Here is a 17174-nt window from a genome sequence, read left to right as displayed (position 1 = left end):
TAATACTAAATAAAACGACAGACAAAATACTACCTTGAGGGACACCCTGAACCTGATTGTAATGATCAGACCGGGTTGAACCCACTCGGACTTGAAATTGCCTGTTTTTAAAAACTGTGGTATAAAAAGAGGCAAAGTCATGTAAATCCTTTAAAATACCATACTTCCAGGTCGTATCATAAGCTTTCTCGAGATCAAAGAAAATTGATACAGTATGTTGTTTATTTACTATAGCATTTTAACAAAGGATTCTAAACGTAAAAAATGATCAATGGTATTTCGATTTTTTCCGGAAACCACATGGAATATTTGTAATAAGGTTGTTGGTTTCAAGATACCAAATTAAACGATTGTTTACCATTCGTTCCATTGTTTTGCAGACACAGCTCGTTAGAGAAATTGGTCTGTAATTAGACGGAACAGAATGATCCCGTGAAGGTTTTGGTATACGGATGACAATGGCATTACGCCATGAAGATGGGGCATCCCCCAAAGTTCATATAGTATCAAAAATGTGTAGAAGTGTTTCCAAACATGATTCTGGTAAATGCTTCAAGAGCTGATAGTGAATATTATCATCTCCTGTTGCTGTATCATGAGCTTGCTCAAGGGGAGTATGTAGCTCATGTAGTGAAAATAGTTCGTTGTAATCCTCACCATTGTCTGACTTAAAATAAATTCTTTTCTTTTCTTCTTGTGTCTGGTATTTCTGAAACGCAGGGACATAGTTGGCTGAAGAGGAATGCTTAGCGAGTGTTTCACCAAGCTTGCTGGCAATGTCAGCTTTACCTGTCAATAAAGAATCACCATCCTTGACATGATAAACTGAAGATTTCGAACCTTTACCCTTGATACGTTGAATCATATTCCACACTTTTGAAATCGGTGCACGAGAACTGATTTTGGAAACATAGTTGCGCCAAGACTGACGTTTATTTTGTTTGAATGCACGTCGAGCCTTGGCATTTGAAAGTTTTACTTTATTATCAATAATAATAATAATATCAATATTATTATCTTAATTATCAACTGTTGGATGTTGACGAAAGTATTTTTCGGCTTTCTTCCTACACTTTCTGGCCTCTTTACATTCATTGGTAAACCATGGTATACGAATGTAAGGATTTGCAGAGGACTTAGCTATTGTGTGATCAGCTATAGCATTGAGCTTAGGTTATCTGAAAATAACTGAATGGGATCTTCGGTATTATTAAAATGGTCAGGAGTTAGATTTGAAGAACACAATACCTCATACAGTTGCCAGTTTGCTTTTTTAAAATTCCACCTAGATGACGATGAATCAGCATGTGGGCTGATCACTTTCAGAACAGTGGGAAAATGATCGCTGCCACAAAGGTCGTCATGAACTGACCATTGAAATTCATTTAATAAGTTGGCATCTGTAAGAGAAAGGTCCAGTGCTGAATACGTTCCAGTGGCAGGATGTACGTGTTTGAATCGTCATTAAATATGCACAGATTATTGTCATTTATGAATTCCTCGAGTATTCTCCCTTTGATGTTTGTATTTATGCTTCCCCACAGAGGGTTGTGTCCATTCAGCCCCCCACCCCACCCCCATGATAATGCAGGGCCTAGGAAGCTGATCATATAGCTGTCGAAGATCAGATTGTTGTAGTGTAGTAGATGGAGGGATATACAATGAACACAGAGTAAATACAATGTGCATAGTCAACCGTACAGCAACAGCTTGGAGATTTGTCTTAAGAGGAATGGAGCTACTTATGGCATCCTGACGAATCAAAATAGAAGATCCTCCTGAAGCCTTATCTCCCGCTGGAGAGAAGGAATCGTAACAGTTGTATCTTCTTAAAGCCAAGTCGTCAGTAGATTTAAGATACGTCTCTTGGAGACAAACTGCTATGGGCTGAAAATCTTGGACTAATAATTGTACCTCATTGAAATTTTTCCTGAGTCCTCTGCAGTTCCACTGAATGAGATATGAGCCGCTCGTGGGGGCTGAACTGGGGATCTAGGACATATAGAAGGGCCACTCCCATGCAAGATACAGTGTGAGGAAGTGATATCCATCTCAAGCTGTTCAAATGAATTATGAACCGCCACAGGGGCTTCCAAAGTGGAAGGCACCTCCAAACGCATAAACGTTTTAAGCTTTCTCTTTGAATGTTTCTTTTTATTTCTTGATAGTTGACTTTTCTCATTTTCTTGGTCACTTGTAGAATGAAAGGTATGAACAGATAGCGATTCAGAGAGATCGTCCGTCTGAGAGGCTGATGAACATTTCTGCGAAGTTGGAGATGAGATAAATTTATCAAGGCTGATCTGCTTCTCTGTCACCCAAGACATATCTGTTTGCCATGAGACAGAATCTTGAGTTTGCTGAGTTAAAGAAACTGCAGTGGAGTAAGTAGAAGCAGTAGACTGAGTTATAGTGGAAACTAATATTTCTTGCTTCACTGAAAGATATATTGTTTGTGTACCTAATTGTGAGGTTTTAAGATTTGGTTTCTAAACTGGGACAGGATTTGGATGATGCTAAGTGCTGTCCGTGACAGTTAGCACACTTGATTTCATTATTGCAGTCAGGGCTCTCATGCGCCCCGCTGCAAAGGACACAGATAACCTTGTGATTGCAAGTCTTGGTACCATGACCAAATCTTTGGTATTTAAAACATCTCAGCGGTGTTGGTATATAAACGTCCACAGCAATGTTATAATACCCGGCCTTTATAGATTTGGGTAAAGAGGACAAGGCAAATGTAAGGAGGTATGTGTGTGTTTTGTCATCTTGTTTCCTAGTGAACCGTTTTACGGATGTAACACCTTGACTTTTTAAAGCAGCTGATATTTCATCTTCTGCCATGTCAGACAGACACTTTGCATAATCCCGTACTATTCCTCTACATGAATTGAGTGACTTGTGCACCGAGACAACAACCTTGGTGTTAACAAATTGCTGAAGGTTCAGCAAATTGACAGATTGTTGCCTCCGTACACATTCAACAAGCAGTGAACCATTTCGGAGAACAGTGACATTTTTCACCTCTCCACATACACTTTGAATGCCTTTGGACACAACGAAAGAATTACGTTTTAGTGGGTTTCCATCAAAAAAAGAGATAACAATAAACTTTGGCCAAGAATTAGCTACATCTGAAGAAGCTTCTGGGGTTTTGAGAAATGGCGTGTGAATAATACTCAGCACCCTTGACCCCCACCCGCGATCGAGCGTCAACAAGGACGATGTTGCAGAGGCAACCATCTACAACACCAGAGATATAAGAGTGGTATACTCCAGGAAATACAACTTGAATAGCCATATTGCCTACCAAAAAGCACAGTCTGGCTGGTTCAGTCTTAAACAGGTAATTGGAGGCATACGGAATTCAGAGGTTGACATTACCAGATTGGCCCATGAGCCACCGCCTTCTGGCATAGGACTCTAGGCAATATAAGATCAGGAATAATTTGAAAAAAATTTGAATTACAGATATCAAAGACACCAATACCCAATTGATTAACTGTGCAAAAATAGTTCTACGCACAGGGAATGGCGTGCCCAGCCGATTGGTTGAACCGGGCCCATTCAACCTCCCGTCTAGGTGAAGTAAGGGTCGAAGGGGTTTGTTGAGCAAAGAGAATGCGGTCACAGGCCCCAGAGCCCTCAACCCCCAGACTCCCGTCCTCCACCGACACAGGGCCGCAACCCATGGCGAACGGGTTGGTGGACCAAATATGCACCCGGGTCCACTACAGGGGTGTTGGCGAGCTCTTGGCGTTACCCAGCACCCACCACGAGGAGGTGGCTCGCCACGTGTGCCTTTTGGAAAAAGAGACCTGAAATGGAAATCACAAAGAAAGGAAGTTAGGAGCAAAAACAGGAAATCCAATTTAATCAGCTAGCATAATCAAAAGAACTAGAAAATAGTTAATATTCACAGATTTGGCTATAACCCTGAAGTAGAGATCATGGGGTCGCAATTACAAATATATAAATATAAATATCGAAATAAGATATACAAATAACTAAAATAACGAGAACAATCACTGTAAGCATTTCTAAGTGCTGCCAAAGTGCACTCTCCCATATGAAGATTTCCAAAACGCCATAAGTTTTTTCATCAAGGTGACATTATTCAAAGCCTTTCAACCCCTTTTGAAAAATGGCATAGCAGAAATGTCCTACGCACTAACCTGTTGGACGGGCGTTTCTCTGTTGTCTCAGATGAACAAATAACTTATCTTTGGATGTCCAAGGTCACCTTCAAGTGAGACATATTTGTGTGTGTTTAAAGGTATATTTAATTAATGATTCATTGAACCTATAAATAATTGTCACAATGGAATGATTTAAGTAAGTTTACTGGCCTAGTGGAATTATGTGACGTACACTGGGATTAAAGTAGGGATACAGTGGATCTACAACATATCTAAGCTTACTGTGTGAGTGAGTGAGTGAGTGAGTTAACGAGTTAAAGTTTATAGTCACAGCAGAAGTATTTTAGTCATACCGGGACGTAAAAACATTATAAATTCCTGGGATTTCAAATAAAGACAATACATAATATAAAAAAGGCTGAGGGTCGCTAGTAACCTAAGGTCGATCACCTCTCTAAGAACCATGGGGACTTAGAGTACTTTGGCTACCTGCATGGACTCTAGCTGGATTTGTACCATCCTTTCAACTAATTGCGATATTACTGATATTTAGCCATAATAAAACAAGAAATATTCTAAGATCAAAATCCTGTGTAGGGCTAAACTGAATTTCCGGACTAGCGTACCCTTTCAGGAGGACAATCATTCACAGTACTTCACCCTCTTCGAGGATGGAGCTAGTAACTATCCTAGTTGATAAATTATTCTACCGATTATAAGACGTCAGTTGCAGCATACTACAAAAATCAATTTTTGACATTGCTCACTATAAAATATATAATTAGTTTTAGAATTCCTGAGGAATTTGATAATCAATGCACTGATCTGACAGGATTTTAAGACCAACAGCAGAGTTCTCATGCCCGATTGCTATTGGGGGAGATCCGACACCAACCCGCCGGCCAGCAATAGAAAGAATCTGTCTTATACCACTGATTAATCTCTAGGGGATATTAATGTGAAAGGAGTGTATATAGAAGTATGACATTTCAAGATACAATGCCTCTTAAGAGCTGGTTTGATGTTTCTGTGCTCATATTGCACACTTTACTATAACTCTTTAAAAAGAGTTGGTTGATGTAACAAACACCAGCATGTAAGAAACAACACAACAATAGAATAGTAACTCATATATCTTTACCTGTCAAGGTATGAAGTTCATTTAACCCCACAATTTGGACAATGAAGAAAAAATACTAAATGTATTTGATGCATCTGAAAAACTTATAACCATGTTATTATAAAACAGATGCGATTTTCACAGTATATGTATGACCACTAGTTGAGAGTATAATGTCATATAGATGTCGGTGTTGGACATTGATGTTAGAGGAGACTGTACAGTTGGAATCCCGCTCACTGTGTGTTGTGCTGTTTCGAGTTCTGTTGTGTTGTGATGTGATGTGTTTAACTTAATTCATATTCCTCTGAAGTGGGACTTAACCCCTCAAAAGCAACAGAATCTCTACTTTAACGTAGAAAGTGTATTCCAAAGTCAACATATGGTACACAATTAAGGAAAGACTATTAATGTTACTACTACAATTTCTTCCAATTTTCTTTATGGTTGTAGCATGGTGTGTCCATCAATGAGTTTTGACACAACTAAGGGACACAACTGTTCCAACGTACTGATATACATTGGATGTATTCATGACGGGTCCCTGCAGTGGTGCAGGATACACTCACATTTTCACCGATGTCATCACAATTGGAACGTGACTATAAACAGATGACAGGGTAGCAGCGGTACATTTCCTTAAACATTACAGTGCTATTCCGTGGCGCTGTATTGTGTAACAGTCCCGCTGTGTATTGTAATTATGACGGTTGCAGGTGTACCTTCCCTCATGGTTGTAGCATGGTATATCCATCATCGGATTTTGACACTACTAAGGGACGCAACTCTGATTCCCTAAGGATGAAGAACAGACACGAGACAGTTCTAGTGTACCCACATTATTATTGAAATCTTGTAATAAACACTGTGATAAGGATCATTACTCTGAGTCGAAAGCGTCAGCAAACTCCTTCTCCAGTACATTTTGCAAATCAGGGTCTGAAAAGAAATATTAGGCACAGATTACAATATACACAGACAACTATAGTTCAGCCATACTTCAAATCCAATCTTGCAGTCCCGAGGACTGGTTGTACATGCTTCCTGATTACGATCCTCGGTCTGTTTTCACTGTAGGACATGTTTTCATGTTGTTGATAGAATGTAATACATGAAGAACACTGTTAATATCAGCTTTAGACTTCACTTGAATATGAACATTTCAAGTTAATCTTACGTGCAAGAACGTATACAATTTTATCTGTAATGTTCGATTGTACAAAACCAGTACAATTCAACTCGTCATGTCCGATTACCTGAATCTATGGTCATGAAGTCATGGATGCTCCTCGAGAACTCCTCCAAACTCACGTTTGAATCATCTGAAATTGTTGAAATGATCAGTCCAAATCTCTTCATTACTTAAGCATTATTTTCATGTTCACAATGAAATAACTTGTGATTAAAGTCAGGGTTACAGGGACTGTATATATCGTCATTATGTGAACGGTGAGTCAAGTTTACCTTTTTCATCAGCAAGTGAAAGTAGATCCTCGGCCGTCCTTCTCTGCATCAGTTCCTCAGCTTCTGATTGGTCAATATTGCCATCCTTGTTCTTATCAAGGTCGTCAATGCTTCGCTTACCAAGTAGGGCTCCTGAAAGCGAAAATCACACGTCTTGAAGAAATCCCTTGCAGTTTCCAGTGTCACAAAGTAATTGCATCAAACAGATTTTTCCACAAACAAACAAATGGCTGCATGTTGTGTACGTTGACAGTAACATTATTCTGTCTCCTTTATTAGTCCGATGTTCTATCAATACGGATGAACCAGTACTCCCAGAAGCAGTAATTCACGGTTCGGAGTTGAATCCGCAATACATGGAAAAACACTTCTTTAACTGAAAGTGTTTTCATAGAAGTATAATCATAACTCATTGAAAAACTCAAACACCCACGAACAGCCTTGTGGAAACCTGACATGCTACATAATTTCACTAGCTCATACGTTCCTTAGACTCAAAGCACCATATACATACAAAGATATATTTGCTATGATGATGTTTATTTTTAGTGGGACGAGTTATCTTTCACACTGTTCAATATGTCATACCTCCTTGCTGTCCTTCCATCCGTTTATTGCAGAACGATCTTCAGTGTTGCCGCTGGAGACGAACTAGCATATCAGATATTGCAAATGTACTTGGAGAAACTTTAGCCAAACACTTCCTTATCGAATTATGTACCTCAATTCCAAAAATATAAACAACAGGAAACGAAAACTATTAACTTTCATTCAGATAATGGGGAAGACTACAATGAAATATTTTCTATTCATGAGTTTTGTACTGCTCTGGAACAAGCTCATGATAATGGTACAAGAGCTGATACTGCTACAGGAGCTGATAACAGACATTATCAGCTCCTGAAACACTTACTGGAATCATGTTTAGAGACTCTCTTAAACATTTCTGATGATATTTGGACCTCTGAAAACTTTCCTTTTTCATGGCGTGATGCTGTCGTTGTCCCTATCCCTAAACCTGGACGTGATCATACCGATCCTTCGATCTGTGGACCTATTTCGCTTATTAGCCGCGTTTGCAAAACCATTAAGTGCATGATCAATAATCGACTTGTTTGGTACCTGGAAATGAATAACCTAATTACAGATATTCAACGTGGTTTCCGCAAAAACAAAAGTACCGTTGGTCTCTTAGTGCGCTTGGAATCATTTGTTATAAACGCTCTACTTAATAAACAACATGCAGTGTCTATCTTTTTTTTTATCTAGAAAAAGCATACGACACAATCTGGAAATATGGCTATCATCTATCATTGGATCCAGAACAATATCGTCTCGATTACTGGACAGCTACTTTCACAGCTGAAGCTAACGCCATATTAATGCCTCTTAAATATTTTCAAAGACACCCTAAACATAAACAGTATATATTCTATTCAGACTCTCTTTCTTGCCTTCAGGCTATTAAAATATTTCTTGTGAACATCCACTTTTAATGGAAATTATTGAACTGTGTAATAATCTTGCTACTGGCCAATACGACATCGTCTCCTGTTGGTTACCAAGACATGTAGGAATCTCTGGTAACACATCGGCTGACCTGCTGCTAGAGCATCACTCAACAAATCTATTCAATGCATGTGATCTAGATGTCCAGCTGGACATTATGTACATGCCGGAAGGGACTCAACGCCAGGAGAGAAAATGGGATACAGCAAAAATAAGCAACATGTCAAAATTACGATTAACTGGTTAACGACGAGGAGTGCCGTTGTCTTTTGTTGTGCTTTGATTATATACTTAGAATAAAAAGTTAAGCGCCACCCATTTTCTTTGCCAAAATAGGTTATCTGATAGGAACTCTTTCAGAACGCTATCATAATTAGGTTTAGTACTTTCCAGTTTAAAAACAAAACCATTAATGAATTTATCCTTTACTTTAAACAGGCATTGTGTTTTTCGCAAACAAGTTCCCATATTTTGAATAGTTATTTAGCTTTAAAAAGCAGTAACATCATATCATTAGCAACAGTTCCTTTAATTTTAAATACAAGTGATTATGATATCCCTATATCAATTACTAGATGAACCTTCTCTAAATATGGATTGGCCTCAATATTTTGGCGTAACGTTTCCACAGCATCACATCACAGTTTAACTTTGTAATCTGAGTTAGCCCAAATCATTATCACAGACACCCATGACGTAAGTGAACTGATGTCTTCAACGAATATATGAAGTCTTAAACATGTTTGTAGAACATCTTCCTGTACCGGCTAACCGACGGCTGGGTTGATGATGTGTTTGTATCGCCTGTAAACTCGGTACACCCGTCCAGCGGTTCGAAGTAAACGCCGGCCGCGGACCCTCAACCTGAATCTTCTCCAGGCGTCCGATTCCGACATCAGAACCACGGCCACAAGCAGGAGGACGAGGAACAGACGCATTCTGGTCAGTTGATATTATCTGCTTGACATATAGATCATTGTGCAAATTTCAAACGCAATCAAAAGTGGAATAAACTACTGACAATATGTTTTGTCTCTTGTATCCGCTTTAACAAGGATAACACGGCAATTGTTGTTGACTATGATGATGTCTCCAGACACAATAACCACCTCTCACAAAGTAGCTAATATTTCTGTGTTAGACAATTGCGGGTGGTGCGATGTTCTCTTAAATCATCGAACAAAGAACTGATATCAACATTCAGTAAAAAGTACCGGTGATGGGATCCGCCGAATTGAGACACTTCTCAAGAGTAGCACTTAGTGATGAAATGTGGGGTGATCACTCAACATTAGTGCTGACACCAGGTGTTATCGAACATGTTTTAATTCAGGATAGGACTTCTGTGTACAAGTTCACAAATTAAGCTGCATACCCATCCAGTGTAAAAAACGTGCTTCCATACATGGACAAGGATATCAGAAAAATGTTACTCACCAAAACAGACCTCAAATGGAGTTTCAACAGATACCATGTATAGACCGCACATATTTATGAATATCTGCATGAGACACGCGTGAAAACAAAAAGATAATATCTGATGTAGAATGACATTTGATTGGAGGATATGTTGGGCATCTCTACCATCATGACAAGAAACAGCTGGGAGAGAAACATTGTTTTGCCGCCCTTATCTCGAGTCTGACGTGTTATTTAGTCAGTGGTAAATGATATTTTAACACGTTCATCACAGGTTCATAGAACTTGGAATCAAGTGGAAAAACCTGAAATTTCGAAAAGTGAGGTTCTAGCAATTGAAGCTGAAGAAAATTCTTCGAATACCCAGTTTTCGGAATAACCTTGCAATATCGACCAAGTGCCAGTAAATATTGAAATATGTTTACAAATAACGAGAATATACCTCTCAAACATTGGAAACAGATAATTGAAACAGGACGATTTCTTTAAATATTTCTACATTCTGCCAAGGTGACACGACTTCGCTATTGTGCTGTCGAAAATGCTATATGAAGATTGAGCCTAAATAGAATGTTTCAGAACGTCTTCGGAAAAGTGATATAGCAGACATGTGGAGGACTATTTAATATTATACAAAACTTTTACCTGATATAGTTCCCATCCATTGAACTATTGCACATATGTCCCTAATGGAACCCCGGTCACTGAGTGTACAGTGTTGTGTTGTATTGTGTGTTTAATGTGTATTCAGTGTTTCGGTTGAAGTCGTTGCTGTCCTTCTCAGACGTATCAATTATACTTTGTCTTTCTGGTCATCATAATGGATAGTTTTATGAATTTGGGAGGTGTGTTAAAACACCTGTATAATGTCTTACGCTAACAATACTGTTCCACACCGAACATCACTGCAATATGCCAATGCTAAAGTCTTAGTTATCACAGGTAATTGCAGACAAAATGAGAATTGCATAAACGTTTCACCCAGTCATCAACAAACAGTTAATATCATTAACACACATCACAACATAACACAACACAACACAACACAACACAACACAACATATCTCATCACAACGTAATGCAAAGCTGCTTCAAAGAACACAACACACAGTGAGGGGGATTGCAACTTAGTTCTCCTCTAACAGCAACGTACAATGCCGACATCTATGTGACATCTATATTGTCAGCATGTGATCATACCAGGCGTTCACGTGAAGGTGAAAAAAGACTTTGAATAATGTCACCTTGATGAAACAACTTAGGATATTTTGGAAATCTTCATATGGGAGAGTGCACTTCAGCAGTACTTAGAAATGCTTACAGTGATTGTTCTCGTTATTTTAGTTATTTGTATATCTTATTTCGATATTTATATTTATATATTTGTGATTGCGACCGCATGATCTCTACTTCAGGGTTATGGCCAAATCTGTGAATATTAACTACTTGCTCGTACCTTTGATTATTCTAGCTTATTAAATTGGATTTCCTGTTTTTGCTCCTAACTTCATTTCTTTGTGATTTCCATTTCACTCGCGTCATTTCAGGTCTCTTTTTCCAAACTCGAACTGGTTCTTTAATTACTTGTATTTTTTTGTGTGCATCTACAACATTTCTCGTCACTATATGGCTGCAATATTGCCGATGTGACGTTAAATTTTAACTCACTCACTCACTCTTTATCCAAACTCGAAATTTCGTTTTGCTTCTTGTTACTTTGTTCAAACTTGAAGTGAAAAATAATTGATTACAGAACGTCAATGCGAAGGAATACGCCGTCTTAAATGGTCTTAAAGGAAAAGTAACTTTGAACATCATTGGAATGGATCACTGAAAATCAAATTGATCAACTCGTCAAGATTACGAAACAAAGAATAAATAATGGCTGAAGTAGCGGGAAAATACTAGCAATTTTAGAGAGTAAAAGTAAGGTAGGTTTGAAACAAAATGTTTGTTGCCAAAAAGGCGCGATTAGCACCATGGTGGGCTTGTGTTGCCATTACAGGCAGAGTGGGAACATGTGTTTCGCTGTTGCCGTCACAAACTGCTGACGCCAACAACATCCGAGTGGTCGTTATCCACCTATCTAGCCATCTGCTGGTAAACATGTTAAAATATCATTTCCAAAGACCTAAATAACACGTCAGTATGGCAATAGCTGTGTTAAATCAATATTCCACATTGACATCCATCTCTCCCAGCTGTTTCTTGTAACGATGGTACAGATACCCAACATGTTGTCCAATCAAGCGCCATTATTTGTGAGATGTTATCTTTTAGATCTCAAGTGATTTTCCTGTTTCCTTTCACGAGTTTCTGATCCATACAAGCATAAATATGTGTGGTTTATACATACAATCTGCAGAAACTCTTTTCGTCGTCTATTTTGGTAAGTAACATTTCTATGATTTCTTGATTTGATGATTGTAGTTAAACAGCAGCATCCTGAAGTACACAGTAGACCTATCCCAACAGAATCAAGACACACCACATTGCCACAGGAGTGGTTCTTCTACTGCATCAGACAACAAACACAAAGTCACTTCTTTTGTACAGAAATCAGCGGTGGTTGCCATCTGAGACATTATAATGATTAAAATGGAGCATTTTCACAATTTAGAACTTTAGAGCTGCTGATATTTTAAACGCCATTTCAACTGCCTACTGTATCCATATAAGCGTCCCCTTCATAAATGAAAAAAGAAGTTACAAACAAGAGAATATATCAGTCATGCCCATGACATACCTATAAAGGCCTATCTCGTATTTCACGTCATTATCTCAAGGTATTATTGTCTGAAACAGTTGTGATGAATAATAAGCGTGTTATCCTTCTAAAGGCAGATATAGGAGACAAAAATATTGTCAGTAGTGTGTTCCACTATTCATTGCGTTTGTAATTTGCACAATGATCTATATGTCAAGCAGATAATATCAACTGACCAGAATGCGTCTGTTCCTCGTCCTCCTGCTTGTGGCCGTGGTTCTGATGTCGGAATCGGACGCCTGGAGAAGATTCAGGTTGAGGGTCCGCGGCCGGCGTTTACTTCGAACCGCTGGACGGGTGTACCGAGTTTACAGGCGATACAAACACATCATCAACCCAGCCGTCGGTAAGCCAGTGCAGGAAAGTGTTCTACAAACATGTTTAAGACTTCATACCTCTCAGTATATCAATATTTCTTGAGGACATCAGTTCAGTTATTTGAAGATTATCTGTGGTAATAATGTGGGATCCACTTATTTCTGCCATAAGTAGAATCAAGGCACAACAGAAGACAATGGTAGTCGTCGTCGTTTAGAATGTAATCAAAGTTTGGACATTTTTGGCATGCATTAGTTTTGCTATATCGCATTTTCTCTCCTTGAGTCCCATCCGGTATCTACAAAATGTGTAACTGGATGTCAAAACCACTCTGAAAAGTATCAGAGGTCGAAAGCTATTAATACACTGTACCTTTCAGTAAGTGATGACTTTTAATAGTAAAAAGTGTCCACATTATGTGTTTCTCCTTTGTTTTCAATGTGAACATCATCAACGGATTTGAACGCCAACATACTGAAGACCGTTCACTAAGAGACTGATAAACAGGTGGAACCATTAGACTAAGAAACAAGTTAGCTTATGAAGAAATGCCAAAATTCAGGTGTCTTATTTAACAAACAAATAATGTTCTTGGGTGTTTGAGTGATCGAATGAGTTATAATTGTGCTTCTTTGAAAACACGTTCAGTTAAATAGGCGGTTTTCATTGTACTGGGGACTCAACTCTGAAACATGAATTACTGTGTTTGGAAGTACTGTTTCTTCTGTTCTGAGAGAATATTGAAATAGTCAAGGGGACAGAATCCTGTTATTATCAATCTCAACAAACCGTAGCAATTTGTGTTTGTTTTGCTTTTTTGTGTGAAAAAATTTCATTGTGTTTGTTTGAAGCCATTGCTTTGTAACTTTTGCTACTGCGCGAGAATATATTTGTGTGTTCTTTGCTTTCAGGAGCCCTAGTTGGTAAGCGAAGTATTGACGACCTCGATAAGAACAAGGATGGCAACATTGACCAATCAGAAGCTGAGGAACTGATGGAGAGAAGGGCGGCCGAGGATCTACTTTCACTTGCTGATGAAAACGGTAAACTTGACTCACCGTTCACATAATGACGATATATACAGTCCCTATAACCCTGACTTTAATCACAAGTTATTTCATTGTGAACATGAAAATAATGCTTAAGTAATGAAGAGTTTTGGACTGATCATTTCAACAATTTCAGATGATTCAAACGTGAGTTTGGAGGAGTTCTCGAGGAGCATCCATGACTTCATGACCATAGATTCAGGTAATCGGACATGACGAGTTGAATTGTACTGGTTTTGTACAATCGAACATTACAGATAAAATTGTATACGTTCTTGCACATAAGATTAACTTGAAATGTTCATATTCAAGTGAAGTCTAAAGCTGATATTAACAGTGTTCTACTTATATTACATTCTATCAACAACATGAAAACATGTGCTACAGTGAAAACAGGAAGCATGTACAACCAGTCCTCGGGACTGCAAGATTGGATTTGAAGTATGGCTGAACTATAGTTGTCTGTGTATATTGTAATGAGTGCCTAATATTTCCTTTCAGACCCAGATTTGCAAAATGTACTGGAGAAGGAGTTTGCTGACGCTTTCGACTCAGAGTAATGATCCTTATCACAGTGTTTATTACAAGATTTCAATAATAATGTGGGTACACTAGAACTGTCTCGTGTCTGTTCTTCATCCTTAGGGAATCAGAGTTGCGTCCCTTAGTAGTGTCAAAATCCGATGATGGATATACCATGCTACAACCATGAGGGAAGGTACACCTACAGGCGTCATAATTACAATACACAGCGGGACTGTTACACAACACAGCGGCACGGAATAGCACTGTAATGTTTAAGGAAATGTGGCGAGTTGAGTTGATTGTACCGCTGCTACCCTGTCATCTGTTTATAGTCACGTTCCAATTGTGATGACATCACGTCTCGGTGAAAATGTGAGTGTATCCTGCTCCACTGCAGGGACCCGTCATGAATACATCCAAAGTATATCAGTACGTTGGAACAGTTGTGTCCCTCAGTTATCCCTGGATATGTATATTCGTTGACAACGGACATACATTCACCTTTAAAGTAGCATTTCTTTGTAGCTGCCGTTAGGCCACCCTTACGAAGAACAACATTTTTGGTCTTTTCAAGATTAACGTCAAGTCGCCAGTTATCTGAATAATGTGATAGTCTATTAATTTGCCTCTGAAGGCCAAAATAGTGCTTGGCATTAGGATCACATCGTCAGCAAAAAGTAAAATAAAGAGTTCAGCAAGATCAGGAGATAATTGGATGCCATGCCTGCCAGAGTGTATAATGTCAAAATATAGTTCGTTAATAAAGAATGAAAAAAGTATGGGGCTTAGAACACAACCTTGTCGTACACCAACAGGGTAATCAAAATAGTCGCTGAAAACATTATCGCATCGAACGCAAGACTTTACATTTGAATACATTGATCTGATAATATCAAACATTTTGTTTTTAAGACCCCCATTTCCAAGGCATTTCCACAGTTTATTTCTATCTACGGAATCAAAAGCCTTTCTAAAATCAACAAAAGGTACATACAATTTTCTTTTACTAAAAAGTAAACGTCGCTCGACTACTGAGTATAGAGTCAAAATATGATCAAAGGTTGAGTATTCTTTTCTAAACCCAGGTTGTGAATCTGGAATCAGGTCTCTCATATTTGACCATTGGTCTAGCTTATTATTGATAATGGATACAAACGTCTGTCCAATGACACTTGTCAGAGAGATGCCCCGATAATTGTTAGGATTATATGTGTTTCCGTTTTTAAATACTGGAACAATTATTCATTTAGCCCATTCAGACGGGAAACATCTGGAGTCAAATACCAAGTTAAAGCCTTTAATAAGGAACGTCATTATCTCAGGCAAGGCAGTTTTGATCATCACTGGAATAGCACCATCCACCCCAGCAGACTTTCCAGCTTTAAGACGAGATATTGCGTTAACTATTGCTAATTCTGTAATAGGAGACCCAAGTAGAGACTTATCAACATCACTCAACTCGTCACATCCACGATCTGTATCTGTTGTATCATCATGTGCATCATAGATAATATCGTCCTTAGAAAACAAGTCCCTGAAGTGGCAAAACCCTTCTGCCTGTGATATACTCGATAAGGGTAGGGAGCCTCTTTGGAGGGTGCGAATATTTTGCCAAAATAGCTTTGGACTGTGGAGGGTACTATTCAGTCGAGATATCCTTGTGTTTTGCACTTCCCGCTTGAAAGCTCTACAGGCACTCTTATACTTATTTCTGATTTTACAATACCTTCTACGATCCTGCACAGAGCGATAACGTCTAAACTGCCTAAGGGCCTTCCTGGATCCCGATCTAGCTACAATACACCCTTCGTTGAATTTCGATTTACGGTTTAGACCACCTTGTCTAAACTGTCTCCTCATACAAGCTGCCGAATCTAAAATACACTTTATAAAATTGTCTATGCCCTCTTCAAGAGAAGTATCTAATTTACTAAATATTAACTCTTCGTTGACATCCAGACTTTGAGAAACATTATATAATCATCCTGCTTGGAAGCATCCCATACAAATTTCCTAAAACTCTCAGCGCAATCCACTGTCTGGTTAGACCGGTAAGTAGAAGGGAACGTGAGAGACAGCTCCAGAGGAAAATGGTCACAATCAGATCTATCACCAACGTTTAATTTTTTTACGAATTCAAACAAATCAGCACATAAAGAAAATAATCGACACTTGAGCCATTTTCTCCAAGAAACGTAAACTCTCCACCTCTGCCTCCTTTTGCTGTGTCGTTCATTATGAACAAGCGACAAACGTAACACAGATTCAGTAACACACGCCCGAATTTGTTAACCACACTGTCGTGGGACACGCGCTGGTCAACAGGAACATTATCTACATCTGTAGAGACATCATCATTACCAAGTTCATCACGGTCTTCGTAGATAGGATTGTTTTCATTACTAGTGCGAGCATTAAAATCGCCATATAACAGTACGTGTGAAATAGACATATCAGACCAGTTGTCATATAAAAACGACTCTAGTCTATCAATGAGACATCTTGAATCAGTACTTCGGTCATCGAAAGGGGAGTTCGCAGGGGGTACATATATACAAACAAGAAATAAGTCATTTGGTAAATTAAACACAGATCTGGGGAACTTCAAACACACACGATTGTTGATTTCGGCCTTGATTTGTTTGCAATGTCCTGTCTCACACATACACATACACCACCTGAATGTCTGCCAGATGTCGACAGCTTAGCTGCAGGGGCGAAAAACAATCGGTATCCTGTTAACCAGTTTAGATTTATGAAGTCTGTGATGAACGTTTCCAGCAAACATACAACGTGAAATGAATGAAGGTAATTAACAAAATCATTGTCAACAAGTTTCTTATATAGACCATGAATGTTCCAAG

General features: G+C 38.7%; 2 protein-coding genes across 2 annotated transcripts; one reads left to right on the top strand and one right to left on the bottom strand.

The window, feature by feature from the left end:
* Positions 1-6139: 6139 nt before the first annotated feature.
* Positions 6140-9187, bottom strand: LOC137296684 (uncharacterized). The gene is made up of 4 exons (XM_067828504.1): positions 9005-9187; positions 6724-6855; positions 6516-6581; positions 6140-6198 (listed from the first exon to the last, which is right to left on the bottom strand). Exons 1-4 carry the CDS (start codon positions 9168-9170, stop codon positions 6140-6142), a joined length of 423 nt encoding a protein of 140 aa, XP_067684605.1. The 5' UTR covers positions 9171-9187.
* Positions 9188-12021: 2834 nt separating this feature from the next.
* On the top strand, positions 12022-14402 carry LOC137296629 (uncharacterized). The gene is made up of 5 exons (XM_067828441.1): positions 12022-12040; positions 12580-12764; positions 13648-13779; positions 13922-13987; positions 14287-14402. The coding sequence occupies exons 2-5, from the start codon at positions 12599-12601 to the stop codon at positions 14343-14345; spliced, it is 423 nt and encodes a 140-aa protein (XP_067684542.1). The 5' UTR covers positions 12022-12040; positions 12580-12598; the 3' UTR covers positions 14346-14402.
* Positions 14403-17174: the final 2772 nt, after the last annotated feature.

Source organism: Haliotis asinina, chromosome 9, assembly GCF_037392515.1.
Source record: "Haliotis asinina isolate JCU_RB_2024 chromosome 9, JCU_Hal_asi_v2, whole genome shotgun sequence".
NCBI lineage: Eukaryota > Metazoa > Mollusca > Gastropoda > Lepetellida > Haliotidae > Haliotis > Haliotis asinina.
Note: the sequence above shows the minus strand (reverse complement) of the source record. Positions and strands in the feature narration are given on the sequence as shown.